This window comes from Schistocerca nitens, chromosome 10 (assembly GCF_023898315.1).
Source record: "Schistocerca nitens isolate TAMUIC-IGC-003100 chromosome 10, iqSchNite1.1, whole genome shotgun sequence".
NCBI lineage: Eukaryota > Metazoa > Arthropoda > Insecta > Orthoptera > Acrididae > Schistocerca > Schistocerca nitens.
The window spans coordinates 86050507-86076547 of NC_064623.1; the positions used below are offsets into that span (position 1 = coordinate 86050507).

The 26041-nt window shown below is 44.6% G+C and overlaps 1 protein-coding gene across 2 annotated transcripts in view; it reads right to left on the reverse strand.

Moving 5' to 3' along the window:
* LOC126210469 (uncharacterized) overlaps positions 1 to 26041 on the reverse strand; it is a 68481-nt gene that overhangs the window by 29344 nt on the left and 13096 nt on the right. For both annotated transcript variants that reach the window (XM_049939705.1, XM_049939706.1), the window contains exons 3-4: positions 18473 to 18523; positions 543 to 1536 (exon numbers count right to left, since the gene is read on the reverse strand). In XM_049939705.1, the coding sequence (XP_049795662.1) occupies positions 543 to 1536; positions 18473 to 18522 (1044 nt within the window). In that variant the 5' untranslated portion in view covers position 18523. The remainder of the gene's footprint in view (positions 1 to 542; positions 1537 to 18472; positions 18524 to 26041) is intronic.

A 26041-nucleotide genomic window follows, 5' to 3' on the forward strand; every position in this document is an offset into this window, starting at 1 on the left:
CTCAAGGACCTGAGAGAGAATGGCCAGCATCATATAATCGAGGGCTGGCAGAGACGCTATGTAAAGTTGATTGGTGAGGAGGGGAGTACTTTGAAAAAGATCATGTAAACGCTGAAACAGAGTAGCAAACATCTGCGGAAAATAATTAGTCTCAGTCTTTGTTTATCAGCCCTTGTACTTCTCAGAAATAAAATATATGGCTATCTGGAATACATTTCCTCGTCTTTAGTTTATAAATAAGCTTATGACTCAGTAGATCATATATATCCCTCCCAAATCCCGAAGAAACAAGGCCCAGGACTCGAGAGCGCGGTTCCGGACTGAAGCGCCTAGAACCGCTCGGCCACAGCGGCCGGCCATGCTTTGTCACCCCAAATAGACATGTAGCTTATCTTTGATTTGAACTAATGCTCAAATGTTCTGATGATGGCCAAAGAAGGCTGATGATATAAAATTTTTCCTGGATTGCGTCAGAGACAAGATTATGTGCATAATTAAACAAAAATTAATCTCTCTCATAATGCCATCACTCTAGAACGTACCAGCCATCGGCAAAATCGCCCCCAACAGCGGAGAATCTGGTATTTCAGCTGTCTGAACTGTTCTACGGCCACCATGATATGTGTTTCATCAGCCAGTGCTTGGTGTATCTTCGTAGCAGTGAGAGCTGCCGTTCCCCTTTCTGGAGGTTTCACCCACGCCGTGTTGCAGGACTCCAAATAGCCTCGAACAGTTGCCACGTTGCAGTACTTGAGTCCCGTGGTCACTGATCTGCACTGGGTCACATTCTTCTTGATATAATCGTCTACAAGTACCTGCCATTTGCTCCAGCTACTCGTCAAACACACATTCTCCTTGTTCATCCAGTGCCGGAGGTTCTTGCACAAACTGTCACAGATGGATTCGCACAGGCCACCGGCTCCCAGCAACTCTTCCAACTCCTTGTAAATGTCGACCACAATCTCATCAGAATTCCTCTGCTGGCACAAAAGGTAGAAATTCTCCATAAACCTGTCGTTGTCACGCACTGCCTTCAGCACCCCTTGGTTGTCTCGATTGAGACTGTACAGTCTGCCACCAGCCCGTAGTAGCTCCAGCCCTAGGACACCGTCCACTTCCTGACTCTCAAATATGTTGGGACTACTGGCGCCCAGAGAGGCGTTCGTCAACAAGACGAATACGACTCTGTCCCTCCCCAGTGACTTGCTAATTTCCTCGTAGGAAGTGCAGTACTTGCCGAGACCGAAGTCGCAGTTGGGGGCCTCAGACAGCCATTGGTCATTGTCGATAGTCATGTAATTGGGGGAGGTCTTGTGCTTGAGCTGGACGAGAATGGTGTGTGCCTCAGAATGTCCCTCAGGTCGCCACACCAGCACCACATCGTCGAACTTTCCTGCTTCGCCATTGTTGGCAGACAACTGGAAGATCACCCCGCGCCTCAGGCAGCGGAGGAAGACGAGGGCCAGCACACGTTCCTCGTACCGGTCACCCTCCCCTGTATTGTGTGCTCCCTTCTTGTATTCCAGGGCAGCATACCTGCAACAAACAAGATGCAAATGATGACGATGAAGATGGTGATGGCTTTAGGGTGCTCTATAGTAAGGGTGCCAACACCCATTCAGAATGTGAATGTATCCATTTAGTATGAGGACGAGTCAAAAAATTATCTCCATATCATTTTTCTAATTTATTACAACAGTGGTGTAAAATTTACACCATCATATTTTGACATAGTCACTGTGGCTGTCAATGCACTTGCTGGTCCCTCTCTGTACAAATTTTCCAATATCTTTAGAAACAAGTTTTTCCGTAGAGCAGCTAAGCGATATATGCACCACACACTTCCTTTACCTCTTTCTTCGTTGAAGGTCAACCGATAGCCTCTTAAACCAGAACTACTATTTAGGCTGCCAAGACCACAAAAATTTAAAACTATTTAGTAGGTGCATAGTTTGTAGTGTTATTCCACAAATATAATAAACACAACAGATACACGTAACAGAGACTTAAGTTCAAATGGCTCTGAGTACTATGCGACTTAACTTCTGAGGTCATCAGTCGCCTAGAACTTAGAACTAATTAAATCTAACTAACCTAAGGACATCACACACATCCATGCCTGAGGCAGGATTCGAACCTGCGACCATAGCGGTCGCTCAGCTCCAGTCTGCAGCACCTAGAACCGCACGGCCACTCTGGCCGGCAGAGGCTTAAGTCATCAATAATATATTCTCCTATGCTTTTTACAACTGTTGTAAGGTGGCGTGGTCTCCTGACCTTCATTTCTTACATATTCCGACCTCACCATCGTATTCTGCGTATCAAGACGTTTCATTCAATCCCAAACTCGATAGGGTAAATTTTACATATTTCCATTTAATAGATGTGCAAATCTAATAAATAAATCGCAATTGCGTACCAAGATCAAAAAGTCGAGGCTGGTGTACACAAACCTTCAAGACACGACGGCCACAGGAGTTTTTTTTCGGCGGAGGCAGCCAGACTGCTGGAAAGTCCGTAGGAGGGTGAGTTAGCACGCAGCTGCGCCAGCAGGCCGACCACCCACAGCCCAAAACAGTTTTTTGACAGAGAAAAGGGATAATGGCCTGCGTGTTCACCTTAAAAGCAAAACACGCTGTATTGCTTGGGAGAGCCCCCTGATACGCATTTTTGACGGATCTAGTGCACAGTTTCAGAGTTCTCACAGGTGGACAGCAAACGCCTAACACAGATGCTATATATTTCCTGACTGGTTGGCTTAAATGGAGCGCCATTCTCCCGTTTGTAAGAGTAACCCTGATTGGCAAGCTATTTCTGACGCAATGAGCTGGAGGAGTGAGGGAAAGACAGCGTATGATATACCCTTTTGCTTTTTGTGTGGAGAGGCGTTGTTCCTGTGATGCTCTTGAAGCGGGAACACGTAGCAGGAGCGAGTGTGCTCGTGCATGTACGCAGAGAGCAAGGAACAAAGTCTCTACTCAGTACTGCTCTGAGAGAGCACCTCTTTCGCTAGCGAATTGGAGTGATGCTCTATATTGAGTCGCTTGTGATTAGGCGTTTGTTCACTGTGTTGGCCGCGACAGTTAATGTGCGGTGTGAACACAGACAGAGTATTAGTTAGTGCCTGCAAGTGAACATTGTGTGGCATCGCAGTGGACTGGTTATCTGACCGGTGTACCACGCCAATAGTTAGGCTAGGGACAGATAGAAGTACTTGACTTCATCAAGGTGTAGTGAGAGTTCGATTGGCGAAGGTCAATTCACATAGAAAGAGCTAGTTTTGTTATTTTTCAGCGGCAAACGATGCAGGCAGCAGCCATCGCAGCTCACGGTATTGTGCGAGCCCCATCTAAGCTCCATTACAAAGAACATACTTCATTCACGTCACTCGATTACATTTCTCACGCGACAGCCTCAACCGTACTTAAAAAAATTGAATCGGATAATTATTCAAGTTGAGTAGGCGTGGCTCTCAGCCATTCTGCCGAGTAAATAACATTCTTAAAGAAAAGGGATAAAAGAGCTTTCCCACACTTTGTACATAAATTTCATTAACGGGATTCCTATCCATAAGAGGTAACCTCCTATTCCGAAAAGAACCCGCAAATTTGTGTACTAGTTTATAAATAAAAGTTTCATTTGATTTTCTCAGATTTTGCAATAAATAATATTTTCCATTCGTTTAATGTTTTTCTTACACTAACTAGCAATACTCCAGTACCCAAGTATCCCACTAGTTACGTAAGAAAGTAGAATATTTTTGTGTCTTTTCCTTACAGCGGACGACTCCAGAAGATGTTTATTGCTGAAAGTTTTTCAGGCATTTCTTTGTGGTACGTTAGGAGCGTATGTCTGACTTCTGTAGTAGTGTGGGGTGGGAATTGCTTCTTGCAGGAGCCAAAGGGTACTTGTCAGATTAATCCGTTATGCAACTCGTCAACACCCACAGACTGACACAGTCTGCCAAGCTGGCGCCACTTTACGACTCCGCAACTGTATAAATCACCTTATTTTGATGCCAAAAACTCGTCGAGCCGTATTCTGAGCGCATTTCAAACCGGAAAAGAAGTTCCTTGACGGTTGTTCGATGGTGCGCAAAATGTGAATATCTGAGGGCACAAGACCAGATGAATAAGGAGGGTGCGGAATGATTTTCCAACTCAGTTCCTGTATAGTGTTTTTTGTCAGTGCAGCAGAATGCGGGTGGGCGTTGTCGTGGAGAAGCAACACGTCTCACTGTTTTGCTGGTCGTTGACCTTGTGCTGCGTCTGCAAAACGCCTCCTTTGCTGACTAAAAAATGTGGTGGTTACGCCTTGGCGAAGCAATTTCTATTACATCACACCGTCGCTGTTCCACCAGATGCATAAAACTGTCTTTTGTAGATGCACGCAGGTCTTTGTATGGGGAGTTGCTCCTTCGTTTGGGTTCAACCATCCCTTTCTCGCCGCGCGGGATTAGCCGAGCGGTCTGAGGCGCAACAGTCATGGACTGTTCGGCTGGTCCCGGCGGAGGTTCGAGTCCTCCCTCGGGCATGGGTGTGTGTGTGTTTGTCCTTAGAATAATTTAGGTTAGGTAGTGTGTAAGCTTAGGGACTGATGACCTTCGAAGTTAAGTCCCATAAGATTTCACACACATAAGAACATAAGAAGAACCCCTTTCTCTTCCTGATGCTAACAGTAAGACATCATTTCTCGTCACCAGTAACGATACCAGGATAGGAATGGTCAGTGTTGTTCACGAGCCAATTGATGATGAACCAGCAGAGATCTACATCTACATCTACATACATACTCCGCAATCCACCATACGGTGGGTGGCGGAGGGTACCTCGTACCACAACTAGCATCTTCTCTCCCTGTTCCAGTCCGAAACAGAATGAGGGAAAAATGACCGCCTATATCCCTCTGTACGAGCCCTAATCTCTCTTATCTTATCTTGTCTTTCCGCAAAATGTAGGTTGGCGGCAGTAAAATTGTACTGCAGTCAGCCTCAAATGCTGGTTCTCTAAATTTCCTCAGTAGCGATTCACGAAAAGAACGCCTCCTTTCCTCTAGAGACTCCCACCCGAGTTCCTGAAGCATTTCGGTAACACTCGCGTGATGATCAAACCTATCTGTAACAAATCTAGCAACCCGCCTCTGAATTGCTTCTATGTCCTCTCTCAATCCGACCTGATAGGGCTCGAGCAGTACTCAAGAATAGGTCGTATTAGTGTTTTATAAGCGGTCTCCTTTACAGATGAACCACATCTTCCCAAAATTCTACCAATGAACTGAAGACGACTATCCGCTTTCCCCACAACTGCCATTACATGCTTGTCCCACTTCATATCGCTCTGCAGTGTTATGCCCAAATATTTAACCGACGTGACTGTGTCAAAGCGCTACACTACTAATGGAGTATTCAGACATTACAGGATTCTTTTTCCTATTCATCTGCATTAATTTACATTTATCTATATTTAGAGTTAGCTGCCATTCTTCACACCAATCACAAATCCTGTCCAAGTCATCTTGTATCCTTCTACAGTCACTCAACGACGACACCTTCCCGTACACCACAGCATCATCAGCAAACAGCCGCACATTGCTATCCTCCCTATCCAAAAGATCATTTATGTAGATAGAGGTGAGGGGTCAGCCTCAATGTGGGCAGTGTCCCGGACAGCCACAGTCTTAGTCCAATCGGGGGATGTGTGGGACGAGCTGGCCGTCCCCGAGAAACCCCCATCCGGACCCCCACAGTGATGCCTTTGGCAACAGCCTCAAGCTGTGTGACCGAAGCCAACACTGCCTGAAGCTGGGAGCGAACGGATGCCAACTCAGCCTGCATCCGAACACACTTCCCTGGGGCACTCCAGATGATACCCTCGCTTCCGATGAGCACTCACCATCTAGGACAATGTATGACCACCCACTGATTTTTGTGATGTTGGATTAGAGCATGCGGTACCCATACACGCGATTTTTCAACCTTCCCCATCGCATGAAAATGTCGCACGGTGGTGGGATGATCACAGTTCATAACACTTGTCGGTTCTCGAGTACAGTGACGTGGATAACTGTGTATTAATGCGTATAACCGATCTTCACAAACCCTGAAGCTCTTCCCGAACGGGGAAGCTACGGATGGCAAAACAATCTTCCTTAAAACGAGAAAACCGTTATCCACATACAACGCTGCAAAAGTTTCCGGCTGTCTCCGCTGCTGTCATCCTTCTATCGAACTCAAACAGAGTAACATGTCGGAAATGTTCCGATTTCTCCACTTGGCACCCCATTTCCTAGTACCTGCAGTTCCACCCACTATCTCAAAGTCACAAAATGACGATATGTAAGCTCAAATAGTAACAGTGAACCGCAAATAAAAAATTGACGATCGATAAATAATTTTTATCTTTGGTTTGTTTTGTTTTTTTGAGCCATCGTTTTCTGATTGATTTCATGCGACCAGCCACCAATTCGTCTCCTGCGCCGACCTTTTCATCTCAGAGTACTACTTGCAACAACGTCCTAAATCACTTGACAGATGTATTCCAATTTCTGTCTTCCTCTACAGATTTTACCCTGTGCAGCTCCCTCTAGTACCATGGAAGTTATTGCCTGATGTCTAAACAAATGCTCTATCATCCTGTCCCTTCTTCTTGTCATTATTTTCCGCATATTCCTTTCCTCTCCAATTCTGTTCAGAACCTCCTCATTCCTTACCTTATCAGTCCACCTAATTTTCAACATTAGTCTACAGCACCACATCTCAAATGCTTCGGATCTTTTCTTTTTCGATTTTTCTACAATCTGTGTTTCACTACCATACAACGTACATTCCAAGGTGCAATTTGTGCTTTTACCAGTGGGGGGGGATGTTTTAGCGGGTTAGTAGAATTATGTATGTTACTAGCTTGGACCATGGCGTTACGCATGGTTAAACAGCTATTTATAAATAGATGTTAATGCCGAAACTCACTATTCACGCGTATGCACTATCAGAAAGGCCATCCCTTGTTATATCTTTAAAATTACATGATAGGTAAAGCTTATTTACAAAATCATCTATATACAGGTATACGAGGAGAATTCAAAAAGTAGAGGCACATTTGTGAAAAGCTGTACTTATTCTGATGATAGAAAACTGACACATATTAATAGCAAGACTTATTAAAAATTTTCAGTGTTCGGCTCCACAAATTTAAATTATATGTAAAGTTTTACTCCAGTGCGTGGGAAATAAACATCCCAGGTTGGGATGCATAAACTAAAACCAGAGGAGGGGATGGTCTGATGCAGAGGGGGGAAATCCCCCCCATCCCCCCCCTGCAAATCGCACACTGGTACATTCCCAAAAACTTCTTCCTCAAATTAAGGTCTATGTGTGATACTAGTAGACGTCCCTTGTGCTAGTCCTTGGAAGTCCTCTTGCTTCGTCCGTCATTGGTTATTTTGTTGCCTAGGTAGCAGAATTCATGTACTGTGTCACCACCAACCCTCATGTTAAGTTTCTCCCTGTTCTAACTTCTGCTTTTTCTCATTACTTTCGTCTTTCTTCGATTTACTCTCAGTCCATATTCTGTACTCATTACGCTGTTCATTCCATTCAGCAAATCACGTAATTCTTCTTCACTTTCACTAAGGACAGCAATGTCGTCAGCGAATCCTATAATTGATATCCTTTCATCTTGAATTTTAATTCCACTCCTAAACCTTCCTTTTATTTCCATCATTCCCTCTTCGATGTATAGATTGAGCAGTAGGGGCGAAAGACTACATGCCTGTCTTACATCCTTTTTAATCAGAGCACTTCGTTTTTGGTCTCCACTCTTATTATTCTCTCTTGGCTCTTGTGCAAGTTGTATAACACCTGTCTCTCCATTTACCTTACCCCTACTTTCTTCACAATTTCTAACATTTCAATGTACTTTTTCAACAAATCCACTCTCTCCTCTGCACTTAAGAGAGGAATTCCCGTTGTACTCTTAATGTTACCATCTTTGCTTTTAATTTCACTGAATGGTGTTTTCACTTTTCTACATGCTGAGTCAGTCCTTCTAACAATAATTTCTTTTTCAATTTCTTCACATTTTTCATGCATCCGTTTCGTCTTAGTTTCCTTGCACTTCCTATTTACTTCATTCCTCAGTGACATGTACTTCTATATTCCTAAATTTCCCTGAAGATTTTTGTGCTTTCTTCTTTCATTGATCAACTGAAGTATTTCTTCTGTTGCCCATGATTTTTTCGCAGTTACCTTCTTTGTACCTAAGTTTTTCCATCCAACTTCTGTGATTGCCCTTCTTAGAGATATCCATCCCTCTTCAACTGTGCTGCCTACTGAGCTATTCCTCACCAAAATGTCTACAGTCTTAGAGAACTTCAAGCGTTTATCTTTATTCATCTCCCACTTCTTTGCGTATTGATTCTTTCTGTCTAACCTCTTAAACTTCAGCGCACTCTTCATGACTACACTATATTGTGATCTTATATCTGCTCCTGTGTATGCCTCGCAATCCAGTATCTCATTTTGGAATCTCTGCCTGACTATGATGTAATCTGAAATCTTTCTGTACCTTCAGGTCTTTTCAGGTAGACCTCCTGCTCTTGTTATTCTTGAACTGGAATTTATCACAGAACTCAATTAGTCTTTCTCCTCTGTCATTCCCAGTATCAAGCCAATATTCCCCCATAATCCTTTCTTCTTCTCCTTCCCCTTTTACCTCATATCAGTCCCCCATGATTGCTAGATTTTCGTCTCCCTTTATGTACTGCATTACCCGTTCAATATCTTCATACACTTTCTCTGTCTCTTCATCTTCAGCTTGCGACATCGGCACATATATACAAACTACCGGTGTCGGCGTTATTTTGCTGTTGATTCTGATGAGAACAACCTTAACACTGAACTGTTCATAGTAACACATTCTCTGTCCTACTTTCCTATTCACAACAAATCCTACTCCAGTTATACAATTTTCTGCTGCTGTTGATATTACCCTATACACATCTGACCAGAGATCCTTGTCTTCTATCCATTACACTCCGATGACCACCACTATATCTACACTCCTGGAAATTGAAATAAGAACACCGTGAATTCATTGTCCCAGGAAGGGGAAACTTTATTGACACATTCCTGGGGTCAGATACATCACATGATCACACTGACAGAACCACAGGCACATAGACACAGGCAACAGAGCATGCACAATGTCGGCACTAGTACAGTGTATATCCACCTTTCGCAGCAATGCAGGCTGCTATTCTCCCATGGAGACGATCGTAGAGATGCTGGATGTAGTCCTGTGGAACGGCTTGCCATGCCATTTCCACCTGGCGCCTCAGTTGGACCAGCGTTCGTGCTGGACGTGCAGACCGCGTGAGACGACGCTTCATTCAGTCCCAAACATGCTCAATGGGGGACAGATCCGGAGATCTTGCTGGCCAGGGTAGTTGACTTACACCTTCTAGAGCACGTTGGGTGGCACGGGATACATGCGGACGTGCATTGTCCTGTTGGAACAGCAAGTTCCCTTGCCGGTCTAGGAATGGTAGAACGATGGGTTCGATGACGGTTTGGATGTACCGTGCACTATTCAGTGTCCCCTCGACGATCACCAGTGGTGTACGGCCAGTGTAGGAGATCGCTCCCCACACCATGATGCCGGGTGTTGGCCCTGTGTGCCTCGGTCGTATGCAGTCCTGATTGTGGCGCTCACCTGCACGGCGCCAAACACGCATACGACCATCATTGGCACCAAGGCAGAAGCGACTCTCATCGCTGAAGACGACACGTCTCCATTCGTCCCTCCATTCACACCTGTCGCGACACCACTGGAGGCGGACTGCACGATGTTGGGGCGTGAGCGGAAGACGGCCTAACGGTGTGCGGGACCGTAGCCCAGCTTCATGGAGACGGTTGCGAATGGTCCTCGCCGATACCCCAGGAGCAACAGTGTCCCTAATTTGCTGGGAAGTGGCGGTGCGGTCCCCTACGGCACTGCGTAGGATCCTACGGTCTTGGCGTGCATCCGTGCGTCGCTGCGGTCCGGTCCCAGGTCGACGGGCACGTGCACCTTCCGCCGACCACTGGCGACAATATCGATGTACTGTGGAGACCTCACGCCCCACGTGTTGAGCAATTCGGCGGTACATCCACCCGGCCTCCCGCATGCCCACTATACGCCCTCGCTCAAAGTCCGTCAACTGCACATACGGTTCACGTCCACGCTGTCGCGGCATGCTACCCGTGTTAAAGACTGCGATGGAGCTCCGTATGCCACGGCAAACTGGCTGACACTGACGGCGGCGGTGCACAAATGCTGCGCAGCTAGCGCCATTCGACGGCCAACACCGCGGTTCCTGGTGTGTCCGCTGTGCCGTGCGTGTGATCATTGCTTGTACAGCCCTCTCGCAGTGTCCGGAGCGAGTATGGTGGGTCTGACACACCGGTGTCAATGTGTTCTTTTTTCCATTTCCAGGAGTGCAGAATGAGGCTTTCCATTTCACTTTTTAGATCTTCTGTCTTCCATACCACATTGAAGCTTCTGACATTCCACGCCCCGACTCGTAGAACGTTTTCCTTCTGTTGGTTATTCAATCTTTTTCTCATGGTCACCTCCCTCTTGGCAGTCCCCTCCCGGAGATCCAGATAGGGCACTATTCCGGAATCTTTTGCCAATGGAGTGATCATCATGACACTTTTTCAGCTACAGGCCACACGTCCTGTGGATACACGTTACATGGACACACATGTTTAACTTGACGATGATTTATATCAGAATATTTTAACGATCTGAAGATGGCGATCAGCCGAAACCGGCCATGAAGTGGAAAGAAATCTATGTGATCAAGACGAGATATCGTGAAATATTCCCACTTCACCCCCTATAGTTTCATGAAGTTCCAACTGATGGCGGCGCTGTCTGTAGCCTTCAAAATGGCGTCTGTAATGGAGGCGCCTCGCAAGCAGACAGCTGCCACTGATTTTCTTTTGGAGGAAAACCAGAGAATCTAGATATTTGCAAGCACTTGCAGAATGTCTATGGAGAACCGGCAGTGAAAAAAAAGCACAGCGAGTAGTTGGCGGAGAGTCTGTCGTCATTTCAACAAAGTCGCGCAGACCTGTCCGATGTCCCACATGTAGCTGCGAATCCTGCAATGTCGAAACGTGCAGACACTCTCAATCGAGGTCATCGATGGAAGCAAACAAGCTCCTCCTTCTCCATGACAACGCAGTTAAGGTGGCGACAGGGCGTCGAATTGAACGGAGACTATATTGAAAAACAGCGAAAAGAGTGGGGAATAATGTGATGTATTGCAATCCTGAATAAAACCAACATGCTTCCACAAAAATGTTTTTCATTAATTAGTGAACGCCCCTCGTACATTTATGAGACAAATCCCATGCAGAAAAGATGCCAACATGTGTGCTGAAGGCAATCCTTGCCAATTAAATACCTCGGATTCTACGAGAGTTACTCCAATAGAAATGCACACTATTGTTGTAAAAATACAGTTTTCATTCTGCATGTGTGGAAATTTTACAGTGTGTAGATACATCCTTCCACTTGTTTTCAAACTTAGTTCATCCTGTTCCTGTGAGTGGCGCTGTCACAGCATGTCTTCAAGATGGCTGCTACACTTAGCTTCGTCAGAAGCAACGTGCTGTCATAGAATTCCTGTGCTGTGAAAACAGTGGGAAACATCCACAAGAGGTTCAAAAAGGTGTATGGAGATGCTGCTGTCGATCGCAGTACAGTTAGTCGGTGGGCAAGCAGGTTACTTGATGAAAGTGGGCATGGCAATACTGAGGATTGTCCTTGCAGCGGCAGGCCTCGTACTGCACACACTCCAGACAATGTGCAGAGAGTTAACGAATTGGTGACTGCTGGCAGACACATCACAGTAAACGAATTGTCACGCTACATTGGGATAGGGGAAGGATGTGTTTGCAGAATACTGAAAGTGTTGGCGTTAAAAAAGGTTTGTGCCAGTTAGGTTCCCAGGATGTTGACAGTAGCTCAAAAAGAAACAAGAAAAACGGTATGCAACGAACTTTAGGAACAGTACGAGAATGGTGGAGATGAATTTCTTGGAAGAATTGTGACAGGTCATGAAACACGGCTCCATCATTTTTCACCATAGATGAAGAGGCAACCAATGGAGTGGCATCGTGCAAATTCACCCAAGAAAAAAAAAAATTAAAAGTACACCTTCTGCTGGAAAAGTTATGGCTATGGTGTTTCTCAATTCCGAAGAACTCTTGCTTGTGGACATCATGCCAAGTGGAAGCACCATAAATTCTGATAATGCCTATGTGACGACACTGAAGAAACTTCAAGCTCGACTGAGTCGTGTTCGACCACATCGGCAAAAGCAGGATGTTTTGCTGTTGCACGACAATGCACGACAATGCACGGCAACACGTCAGTCATGGAAGCTATCACAAAACTTGGATGGACAACACTGAAACACCTGCCTTACTGACCTAACCTGGCTCCATGTGACTATCATCTCTTTGGGAAACTGAAAGACTCTCTTTGTGGATCAAGGTTTGAAGATGATGACCCCCTTGTGCACGCTGCCAAACAGTGGCTCTAACAGGTTGGTCCAGAATTTTACCGTGCGGGTATACAGGCGCTGGTTCCAAGATGGCGCAAGGCAGTTGAGACGGATGGAAATTATGTGGAGAAATGAAAATACTGTACCTGAAGGATGTATCTCCACACTGTAAACTTTCAAACATGTAGAATAAAAGATGGCTTTCAAAAAAATAGTGTGCATTTCTTTTGGAGTGATCCTCGTATCAACAATGTAGGCCTTTACATTGCTGAGTCAGTAAATACGTGCAAGTTTGTCCCAGTCGTCTCTAGGTTGGCCTTGTGGCTTAGTGCACTCATCATCTGCTAGGTGGCAGCTCTCTCTCCACTTGTGGCAGGTTTCAGCTCAGCTAGCTTTGCACTCTTACGAAATGATTTTGCTTGCGCCGCTCTCCGTTGGCTCCAATGAAGAACAGCGATATGCAGTGTGTTTTTGTGTTCTGGAAGAGTACCAGGAGCTGGAATCAACAGAGGACTTTCAGTACAACACAGAGTCTATGCTTTACCATGGCGAAGTATTTATCAGCTGATTTAACTATTCAAAATGCACCATGAAGGATTAGGAAGTAGCAGGACATTAAAGTACATTTGTAATGCATCAGATGGGAGCTGTGATCGGCAATGTGCTCGGAAGTGAAAGTTGACATTTATACCAGAAAAGACATTTATTTGAAAACGTCAGTTACAGAACACTTTCTTATGGCAGCTGAATGAACGACTCTGAGATTGCTAATTAGTGTATAATCATAATTTAGCAAATAGAGTTCTACATTAAAACAGTATTGAAGCAAATGAGCAACAATTTAAACATATTAAGATATCAATAACATACGAGGGTAATCCCAAAAGAAAAGTCTCCAATTTTTTATAAGTACATAGACCTGTTTATTTCTACAATGGTTTACATCAGTTTACAGCTTGAACATTTAGCTATTTGAAACTTCCTGGCAGATTAAAACTGTGTGCCAGACCGAGACTCGAACTCGGGACCTTTGTCTTTCGCGGGCAAGTGCTCTACCAACTGAGCTACCCAAGCACGACTCACGCCCCGTCCTCACAGCTTTACTTCCGCCAGTACCCCGTCTCCTACCTTCCATACTTTACAGAAGCTCTCCTGCGCGGGAAACAATCAAGTTGGATTGCTTTGCAAGGTAGGACAGTTTCAAATCAGAGATATTGATAAGACACCTATGTATTTCCCCAGCAGTATAAGATCAAGAGGGGCTTGCGAACTTCTAGCCAACGGCGTTGCCACAGTGGTAACACTGGTCCCCATCAGCGCTGTCGGGCTGGGCTAGCACTTAGATGGGTAACCATCCGGTCTGCCAAGCGCTGTTATCAAGCAGGGTGCACTCAGCCCTTGTGAGGCAAACATTTCAATACATTATCGGAGTGACAGTGATCAGTATGTTACAAATATTTACTGTTAAAAACAGTCTTGATCACAATTTATTAAGTACGGTGACCGGTTTCGACCACTACTGTGGTCATCTTCAGACCAATGAGTAAGAACGTCCTTCTGTTAGAGAATCACTACTACAGTCACCGTACTTAATAAACTGTGATCAAGACTGTTTTTAATAGTAAATATGAGGAGCTACTTCATTGAGACGTAGTGGCTCCGGTCTCGGAAACTGGCGTATGGCTGGGAGAACGGTGCACTGACCATATGCCCCTCCATATCCGCCTCCGGTGACGCCTATAGTCTGAGGATGATACGGCGGCCGGTCGGTGCCATTGGGACTTCATGGCCAGTTGGAGAGGAGTTTCTTTCTTTTATGGGAACTTCTCAACTATCCTGAAATGTGGCGCATTTGTGCTTTATGATAAAATAATCATTTAAATTAAAATAAATTTTTCGTATAAAACTTATTTAAATCGGATAAAAAACTGTACAATAATTTCTGCTAGCACCATACATATTCGTAATACCAGACAAGTGAGCATTATAATATGTGCTTGTGACTTCTGAATAATGATGACATCTGTAAGATTTATAATGAAAATTATAAGAAAACATGCAAGACATGATTGGTGCATGAATAGTTTACCTCCTAACTATTATCTATTGCTCACAAGCTATGTTTTCTGCGATAAATCGCACAAGTTTTCTCATAGCTATTAAAAATTAAGAAGCATAAATAATCACGACTATCTGTTTGGGGTTAGGTACGTGTGTGGGGCCAGGAGAAATTATTTTATACGTTCTTGTGTGATCTGAAAATGTGTTATACTCAAAATTAAATTAATTTCAATAATTATTTTGTGTTTTTAAGTCTTGTGTGCATGAAATTTGTTAATGGATTTGAAACATTTTGAAGAGTATATGTGAAAATTACCGAACTATCAGTTTAATAAGTCACAGCCGCAAAATACTAACGGGAATTCTTTACAGACGAATGGAAATACCGGTTGAAGCCAACCTCGGCGAAGATCAGTTTGGATTCCGCAGAAATATTGGAACACGTGAGGCAATACTGACCCTACGACTTATCTTAGAAAATAGATTAAGGAAAGGCAAACCTACATTTCTAGCATTTGTAGACTTAGAGAAAGCTTTTGACAATGTTGACTGGAATGCTCTCTTTCAAATTCTAAAGGTGGCAGGGGTAAAATACAGGGAGCGAAAGGCTATTTACAATTTGTACAGAAACCAGATGGCAGTTATAAGAGTCAATGGGCATGAAAGGGAAGCAGCGGTTGGGAAGGGAGTGAGACAGGGCTGTAGCCTCTCCCCAGTGTTATTCAATCTGTATATTGAGCAAGCAGTGAAGGAAACAAAAGAAAAATTCGGAGTAGGTATTAAAATCCGTGGAGAAGAAATAAAAACGTTGAGGTTCGCAGATGACATTGTAATTCTGTCAGAGACAGCAAAGGACTTGGAAGAGCAGTTGAACGGAATGGACAGTGTCTTGAAAGGAGGATATAAGATGAACATCAACAAAAGCGAAACAAGGATAATGGAATGTAGTCGAATTAACTCGATGCTGAGGGAATTAGATTAGGAAATGAGACACTTAAAGTAGTAAAGGAGTTTTGCTATTTGGGGAGCAAAATAACTGATGATGGGCGAAGTAGAGAGCATATAAAATGTAGATTGGCAATGGCAAGGAAAGCGTTTCTGAAAAAGAAAAATTTGTTAACATCGAGTATACATTTAAGTTTCAGGAAGTCGTTTCTGAAAGTATTTGTATGGAGTGTAGCCATGTATGGAAGCGAAACATGGACGATAAATAGTTTGGAGAAGAAGAGAAGCTTTTGAAATGTGGTGCTACAGAAGAATGCTGAAGATTAGATGGGTAGATCACATAACTAATGAGGAGGTACTGAATAGAATTGGGGAGGAGTTTGTGGCCCATTGGTAGGACATGTTCTGAGGCATCAAGGGATCACAAATTTAGCATTGGAGGGCAGCGTGGAGGGTAAAAATCCATGAATACACTAAGCAGATTCAGAAGGGTGTAGGTTGCAGTAAGTACTGGGAGATGGAGAAGCTTGCACAGGATAGAGTAGCAAGGAGAGCTGCATCAAACCAGTCTCAGGACTGAAGAAAACAATATATATATATATATATATATATATATATATATATATATATATATATATATATATATATATATATATATACTCCTGGAAATTGAAATAAGAACACCGTGAATTCATTGTCCCAGGAAGGGGAAACTTTATTGACACATTCCTGGGGTCAGATACATCACATGATCACACTGGCAGAACCACAGGCACATAGACACAGGCAACAGAGCATGCACAATGTCGGCACTAGTACAGTGTATATCCACCTTTCGCAGCAATGCAGGCTGCTATTCTCCCATGGAGACGATCGTAGAGACGCTGGATGTAGTCTTGTGGAACGGCTTGCCATGCCATTTCCACCTGGCGCCTCAGTTGGACCAGCGTTCGTGCTGGACGTGCAGACCGCGTGAGACGACGCTTCATTCAGTCCCAAACATGCTCAATGGGGGACAGATCCGGAGATCTTGCTGGCCAGGGTAGTTGACTTACACCTTCTAGAGCACGTTGGGTGGCACGGGATACATGCGGACGTGCATTGTCCTGTTGGAACAGCAAGTTCCCTTGCCGATCTTGGAATGGTAGAACGATGGGTTCGATGACGGTTTGGATGTACCGTGCACTATTCAGTGTCCCCTCGACGATCACCAGTGGTGTACAGCCAGTGTAGGAGATCGCTCCCCACACCATGATGCCGGGTGTTGGCCCTGTGTGCCTCGGTCGTATGCAGTCCTGATTGTGGCGCTCACCTGCACGGCGCCAAACACGCATACGACCATCATTGGCACCAAGGCAGAAGCGACTCTCATCGCTGAAGACGACACGTCTCCATTCGTCCCTCCATTCACGCCTGTCGCGACACCACTGGAGGCGGGCTGCACGATGTTGGGGCGTGAGCGGAAGACGGCCTAACGGTGTGCGGGACCGTAGCCCAGCTTCATGGAGACGGTTGCGAATGGTCCTCGCCGATACCCCAGGAGCAACAGTGTTCCTAATCTGCTGGGAAGTGGCGGTGCGGTCCCCTACGGCACTGCGTAGGATCCTACGGTCTTGGCGTGCATCCGTGCGTCGCTGCGGTCCGATCCCAGGTCGACGGGCACGTGCACCTTCCGCCGACCACTGGCGACAACATCGATGTACTGTGGATACCTCACGCCCCACGTGTTGAGCAATTCGGCGGTACGTCCACCCGGCCTCCCACATGCCCACTATACGCCCTCGCTCAAAGTCCGTCAACTGTACATACGGTTCACGTCCACGCTGTCGCGGCATGCTACCAGTGTTAAAGACTGCGATGGAGCTCCGTATGCCACGGCAAACTGGCTGACACTGACGGCGGCGGTGCACAAATGCTGCGCAGCTAGCGCCATTCGACGGCCAACACCGCGGTTCCTGGTGTGTCCGCTGTGCCGTGCGTGTGATCATTGCTTGTACAGCCCTTTCGCAGTGTCCGGAGCAAGTATGGTGGGTCTGACACACCGGTGTCAATGTGTTCTTTTTTCCATTTCCAGGAGTATATATATATATATATATATATATATATATATATATATATATATATATAGCACACATCTCCTCCCCCCTCCCCCTCTGCCCGTCTGCTATTCTCTCGTGACACTCCGCTCAGCCATGTCTGTACGCTCATATACCGCCTGAAATGCCTTCTGATACTACCTGCATAACATGTGGTCCTGCACGGCAACTGAGGTGACAGGTATCATCAAACTTCACCCTTCCCGACCTTGTCGAGAAGATCGACAAGACAGCGAGTTAATATTGCCCGCTCATCCAGTATTGAGCTCTGTTTAACATTTCAAGTCTCCAGCTCAATGGGATGTAAGTTTAAAATCAGTTACAAAATCTGTACTGAACAGAAAGACAGACAAGAAAGCGACCTAATAAAAACCTGTTACAGGAGACAGTGAGAGCCATTGTCTGAATGTATCGAACGACATCAAGACAACTTCTGAATCTAATGTCACCCTTCAGCTTACAGATAACCACACACCACGAAACATTTTGCAGGGGTAGGAACTTTAATCCAGGACACTGGAAAAAAGCCAGGTGACCCGAAAGAATTCCACCCATTTTCTCGCCTTATTGCTCAAATATTAGTGAAGAAAGTTTGTTCCGCTATTAGGATTTGAATCGGTTATCTCTAAGACGAGTGAAATATCAAAGCAATGTGTTAACAAGCTCGTCCGCAGGGATGGGCATGCTGTTAGACAATCTTCCGTTGTAAGCAGTGTTTTCATGGTGGAGTTCAGACAATGTCTGCAAAAGTTAATCATCTGTTATTAAGTACAAGAGAGCTTTTGCGAATGATTTTAAATAATAAACGGAATACTCACTCATCACGAGCAGAGGCCACTGCAGTTGCTATGTTCCGCAGCGCAGACATTCTGAAAAAAAGGAAGATATGAGCAATGAAAAGTCCATATACACACACACACACACAGATATATATATGTTGAAAACAATAGACTGGCTGGGTGAGATTAAGATATGTGAACACAAAATAAGCAGTCTTGCATATGCGTATGACTTAGTTGTGATGGTGTGATGGCAGATTCGAATGAAAGTTTGCAAAGTAATATTTCAGAGCTAGATCAGAAATGTAAGGACTGCGCTTACAAACGACAAACATTTTTAATATTGTTAAAGATCAGAAATGTAAGAACTATGGTATGAAGATTAGCATCTCCAAAACGAAAGTAATGTCAGTGGGAAAGAAATATAAACGGATTGAGTGCCAAATAGGAGAAACAAAGTTAGAACAGGTGGACGGTTTCAAGTACTTAGGATGCATATTCTCACAGGATGGCAACATAGTGAAAGAACTGGAAGCGAGGTGTAGCAAAGCTAATGCAGTGAGCGCTCAGCTCCGATCTACTCTCTTCTGCAAGAAGGAAGTCAGTACCAAGGCCAAGTTATCTGTGCACCGTTCAATCTTTCGACCAACTTTGTTGTATGGGAGCGAAAGCTGGGTGGATTCAGGTTACCTTATCAACAAGGTTGAGGTTACGGATATGAAAGTAGCTAGGATGATTGCAGGTACTAGTAGATGGGAACAATGGCAGGAGGGTGTCAACAATGAGGAAATCAAAGAAAAACTGGGAATGAACTCTATAGATGTAGCAGTCAGGGCGAACAGGCTTAGATGGTGGGGTCATGTTACACGCATGGGAGAAGCAAGGTTACCCAAGAGACTCATGGGTTCAGCAGTAGAGGGTAGGAGGAGTCGGGGCAGACCAAGGAGAAGGTACCTGGATTCGGTTAAGAATGATTTTGGAGTAATAGGTTTAACATCAGAAAAGGCACCAATGTTAGCACTGAATAGGGGATCATGGAGGAATTTTATAAGGGGGGCTATGCTCCAGACTGAACGCTGAAAGGCATAATCAGTCTTAAATGATATATTCGTAAATGTTTTGGTCTTTTCTTTTGCTTCCTTTTATTCTGTACATACATCTCTGATGGCCTAGAACACCTTCTGATTTGTTCTAAAACGTACAGCACGAAATGTGACTATGATTTGCTCTATACACTGAAAGAAACGAGTATAGGCGTGCGTATGCAAATACAGAGATATATAACTAGGCAGAATAGGGCGCTGCGATCGGCAACGCCTATATAAGACAAGTGTCTGGCGCAGTTGTCAGATCGGTTTCTGCTTGCTACAATGGCAAAATATCAAGATTTATGTGAGTCTGAACCTGGTGTTATGGTTGGCGCACAGGCGATGGGACACAGCGTCTTCGAGGTAGCGATGAAATGGGGATTTTCCCGTATGACCGTTTCACGAGTGTTCCGTGAAGATCACCAATCCAGTAAAACACCAAATCTGCGACATCGCTACTGCCGGATAAAGACTCTGCAAGAACGGACCAACGACGACTGAAGAGAATCGTTCAATGCGACAGAAGTGCAACCCTTCCGCAAATTGCTGCAGATATCGACGATGGGCTATCAACAAGTATCAGCGTGCGAACCATTCAACGAAACATCATCGACATGGCCTTCGGAGCCGAAGGCCCACTCGTGTACCCTTGATGACCGCACGAGACAAAGTTTTACACCTCGCCTGTGTCCGTCAACATCGACACTGGACTGTTGATGAATAGAAATATGTAGCCTCGTTGGATTAGCCTCGATTCAATTTGTATTGAGCGGTTGGACTTGTACGGGTATGGAGACAACCCCATGAATCCACGAACTCTGCATGTCAGTAGGGGACTGTTCGAGCTGGTGGAGGCTCTATAATGGTTGTGTGGGCGTGTGTAGTTGGAGTGCTATATTGAACTTCTGACACGTCTAGATACGACTCTGACAGGTAACACGTACCTAAGCATCCTGTGTGATAACCTGCATCCATTGGTGTCCATTGTAGGGGACTGTTCGAGCTGGTGGAGGCTCTATAATGGTTGTGTGGGCGTGTGTAGTTGGAGTGCTATATTGAACTCCTGACACGTCTAGATACGACTCTGACAGGTAACACGTACCTAAGCATCCTGTGTGATAACCTGCATCCATTGGTGTCCATTGTGCATTCCGATAGACCTTGGCAATTCCAACAGGACAATGCGACGCCCCACACGTCCAGAATTGCTACAGAGTGGCTCCAGGAACACTCTTCTGAATTTAAATACTTTTGCTGGCCACAAAACTCCCCAGACATGAATATTATTGAATATACCTGGGATGCCTTGCAACATGCTCTGCGAAATAAATAAATGGAAATGTCGTGTGGCTAGGGACTCTCGCCAGGTAGACCCGTCGCCTGGAGCAAGTCTTTGGAGTTTGACGCCAGTTCATAGACTTGCGCGTCGATGGGGATGAGATGATGATGATGAAGACAACACTGCACACAGTCCTTAAGAGTAAAAATCTCCGACCCAGCGGGCAATCGAACCCTGGCCCCTTGGCATGACAGTTCGTCGCACTGACCACTTTTTTTTAGTCTCATTTTGTTCGTTATTGGTCGTTGTACCGCTTCGGGGCGGACGTCTAATGACGCTTGTTCAAGTTCGTCGTTGATTCATTAACTCAGTTTGTTTTTGTTTCAGAGGGCAGCTAACCCTCTGGCCAAACACGCTGAGCTACCTTGCCGGCAACCACTCAGCTATCAGGGCGGACTGTGCTAAAGAGATCTCCATCCTCTCGTTCTCTTACGGATTTATGGACAACCCTGCAGGGTTCATGGTGTCAGTTCCCTCCAGCACTACTTCACACATTAGTCGAGTCCATGCCACGTCGTGTTGCGGCACTTCGCATGCCCGCGGGACATATTAGGCAAGTGTACAAGTTTCTTTGGTTCTTCGGTGTATATATTGCTACAAGAATCTATTATTAACTGAGTATGTACGACGTTAGCTTACGTCTCATCGTCTTTGTAACACTTTTGTTAATGGCACTGGGTAATACTGAATGTACTCTACAGAACTGGTCTTCTGTTGTGAATTGTGCTGGTAGTGCATCAGATGAAAACACTCGCAGCTTTACGGCAGATCATTTTTATTTTGGGCACTGAATTAATTTTCGACGTGATCACGACGAAACAAAAGGCTAGAAGCGGAGAGAGTGTGTTTCGCTATCAGCGGTTTAAAGCGAACATCATACCGTTTCAAAATTGCGTACAGAACGATTACTGAAACATGTGTGCAGCAAACGTTTTAGGTGTACACATACGATCTGGGACATATACGGCAATAATTATGTTCGATCAGTCTGTGACAAAAGGAGGATAAAATTACTGCCAGGAGAAACGTACACGAGCTTGCGGACATATGTGCTGCAATTACACAATTCATGGTGTGGTGTCACCGTCAGACACCACACTTGCTAGGTGGTAGCTTAAATCGGCCGCGGTCCTCTAGTACATGTCGGACCCGCGTGTCGCCACTGTGTTATCGCAGACCGAGCGCCACCACATGGCAGGTCTCGAGAGACTGACTAGAACTCGGCCCCAGTAGTACGGACGACCTAGCAAGGCGCAGTTATCCATATCTGGAGAGAGTCTCACTTGTGTTCACCATAGAGATGTACAAGAAGAAATTAAAGATAAGTATATGAGAAGCTCCGTTCTTTTCCTTATAGCTTTTACCACATATCCTGTTTCAGATTTAACGCAAGACGGCGTGATTTGACGCGTGCCCTATCGGCTACTTCATTGTGGACTGGCTGCTCTTGTCAGTCCACAACACATGGAGTCAGCTCAGTTATTCCGTTAGCACCAGTGAGTCACTGCTGAAGTCTTGTAGCACCTACGACGAACACATACACTATGTGATCAAAAGTATCCGAACACCTCCAAAAATATACGTTTTTCCTATTAAGTGCATTGTGCTGCCACCTACTGCCAGGTACTCCATAGAAGCGACCTCAGTAGTCATTAGACATCGCGAGAGAGCAGAATGGGGCGCTCCGCGGAACTCACGGAGTTCGAACGTGGTCAGGTGATTGGGTGTCACTTGCGTCAGACGTCTGTACGCGAGATTTCCACAGTCCTAAACATCCCTAGGTCTACTGTTCCGATGTGGTAGTGAACTGGAAACGTGAAGGGACCCGTACAGCACAAAAGCGTGCAGGCCGACCTCGTCTGTTGACTGACAGAGACCGCCAACAGTTGAAGAGCGTCGTAATGTGTAATAGGCAGACATCTATCCAGACCATCACACAGGAATTCCAAACTGCATCAGGATCAACTGCAAGTACTATGACAGTAAGGCGGGAGGTGAGAAAACTTGGATTTTATGGTCGAGCGGCTGCTTATAAGCCACACATCACGCCGGTAAATGCCAAACGGTGCCTCGCTTGGTGTAAGGAGCGTAAACATTGGACGACTGAACTGTGGAAAAACGTTGTGACGAATCACGGTACACAATGTGGCGATCTCATGGCAGGGTGTGGGTATGGCGAATGCCCGGTGATCGTCATCTGCCAGCGTGTGTAGTGTCAACAGTAAAATTCGGAGGCGGTGGTGTTATGGTGTGGTGGTGTTTTTCATGGAGGGGGCTTGCACCCCTTGTTGTTTTGTGTGGCACTATCACAGCACAGGCCTACATTGATATTTTAAGCACCTTCTTGCTTCCCACTGTTGAGCAATTCGGGGATGGCGATTGCATCTTTCAACACGATCGAGCACCTGTTCATAATGCACGGCCTGTGGCAAAGTGGTTACACGACAGTAACATCCCTGTAATGGACTGACTTGTGCAGTGTCCTGACCTGAGTCCCATAGAACAGCTTTGGCATGTTTTGGAACGCCGACTTCGTGCCAGGCCTCACTGACCGACATCGATACCTCTCCTCAGTGCAGCACTCCGTGGAGAATGGGCTGCTATTCCCCAAGAAACCTTACAGCACCTGATTGAACGTATGCCTGCAAGAGTGGAAGCTGTCATCAAGGCTAAGCGTGGGCCAACACCATACTGAATTCCAGCATTACCGATGGAAGGCGCCCTAACTTGTAAATCATTTTCAGCTAATTGTCAGGATACTTTTGATTACACAATGTATGCTGCAATGTGAAACTCTTGCTGTTTCTACCCCCGAGTCAAGACTCTTAAAAAAATAAGGAAACGGCTCCAATTGTAATTTCTTTTATTTCGTGACAACTTTATCAAACTGTTTCTCTTGAATAAATGTATAAATATCTTTTGTGGCGATGTGTTGCTTTATACGTACCTAGTGTTTCTGTTAAGCACATTTACGAATTTTATTGTGATGTGGGTAACTCGCATAAGTTGGAGCATCTGCGAGTAGACTGTGAGCGCCGGCCATCTTAGAACGGCTGTTACTTCGCTGTTGGCGTAAGGCACGCTATCGGTGGGAAATTTAAATCTGACAGCTGTTCAACTGTGTAAACTGTGTTCACATCCAATAGAACCTCATATATCCGCGTACGCATAACCAACTGCTAGTTTATATGATTTCACAGTTATAATTGAGCAAAATTACAGCCTGTTCCACAATTATTTACGAAATTAGTCATGGGATTTTTTGCGATCCTTTTGGGGTTCGTTATCTAATGTGGACGTGGTTTCTCTTATTCACTTTGGAAGTAAAGTGCGTCCTTTTGAGTCTAAATAATCAAAATTTAAATAATCACAATTTTTCAAATTAAGTTATCATATAAGTTCATGGTCAAAATTACGCAGTGTACGTTTCTTAGAACCGTTTTCTTCTCTTATTATGACCACGTAGTGAAAGGACGGTACTGTTTTGATGCTGCCTTGACGAAAACTGTTAGTTTTTGGATTGAGGTTCAGCAGTAAGTGAGTGGTGCATTTTGTTGTGCTTTGTTTTGTTGTTATTGAATCTACAACATGACGATTAGAGCATAGTACTGGGTAGATACCTTTCAGACATGGAGAAGTGAATTGATGGAGGATGAAGAAACAGAACCTGTTATGAAAAATGTAGAAAAAGAGCCAGTGTTTAAATTGGTGCCAGATGTTACAAGAGAGGTAGATGAGAAGGAAGGAGTACACAGTATGTTTTCATTTCTGTTAGCGAAAATAGAAGGGTAGAAGAATAAGGAAGAAGAGCAGAAGAAGATGGGGAGAAAGAAATGAGTGGAAAGATAGCAGCTATTAGTAACTTACAAAAGCTAATTGGTAAAGAGATGAAAACCCTTATAGAGACTTTTAAAGAGGCAGAGTTTTAAACAAATAAAAAATACGAGAAATTTGAGAATGTCGTAAAGGGTAGAGTACAATGCTTGAATAAAAACATTGAAGCTCATGCTAATAAGTGTAAACAAGGAAAGACTCAAGTGAAAGGCTATTGAGCTCAAATTTTACAGGAGAATAGCAAAAAGACTAAGACAGAAATGGAAGAAATTACAACTTCTGGAGCTGAGAATAGAGAAGTAAATCTAAAAAAGACAGTCCAGGTAAAAAATTTTACATCATCAATGGTTGTAGTGCACATAAGATATGGTGGTAGTTTTAAAAATATAATGTTTCATCCTAATGAGAATGTGCAACGTGTATCTTTTTTAAATCAAGAAGTTAGTTTATTGCAGATCGCATTGAGACAGATAAACTGAGCAGGGCAGGTGCTTGCTCAAACGGAAAGAGTTTGGACTGGTGAGCAGATTCACAAGGTACATATGAGACTTTTGAGGATTTGTGTCGCCATTTATAGAAGAATACTGATGCAAAGAAAAACAAAGTGCTGTTCTAGAAGCCTTTAAGAAGGTTTGGTTGTATAATGAAACAGGGAGCACATGGAAGAGTAGTGTGAGAGTTGGAGCTACAGCATCCTTCAATAGCCCATGGAGTGAGATGGACACTATAGTGGTACTAATAGGAAAGTTGCCTCCTAAAAGGAGATGTGGTTTAACAGGACACAATAACAATTTTAAACATTTTCTTAATAGAGTGAAGGATGTAGACAAGTGGCAAACAAATTGTTCACTTCATGAAGACAGACACTGTGTATGGTATCATGAGAAGATAGAGCAAACAAACAGGGTGACCCAAATACATTTGAGTGGTAGAGGAGGAGAGGTTGGATGAGTGTTAGTAGTGATAACAGAGGACATTATAGACTGGAAGACTCCAAAATTGGACTCCAGCGACAGTGAGGGCCCGTGCAGGGATGGGTGAAACTTTTGGGCTTACAAATGTATCTTTTTGCTGTAGTGAAACAGGGAATGTGGTAATTTATAATGACAGTAATACTAATTATGGTGACAGAATGTGTGGCAGTTGGAACCTGGTGACTGAGGAGATGGTGCTTCAGATTAACTGCAGAAGTGAAGTGAAATCAGTGGTGTCATGTATGAAAATGTTTTCCCACCTATATAAAGGGGTTAAAGAATTTGAAGAGCAGCAATGATATGGTAGGAAGGAAAGGATGCACTGCAAAATAAAAGTGATAACAGTGATGAGGAAGATATTGGTGACAGTAGT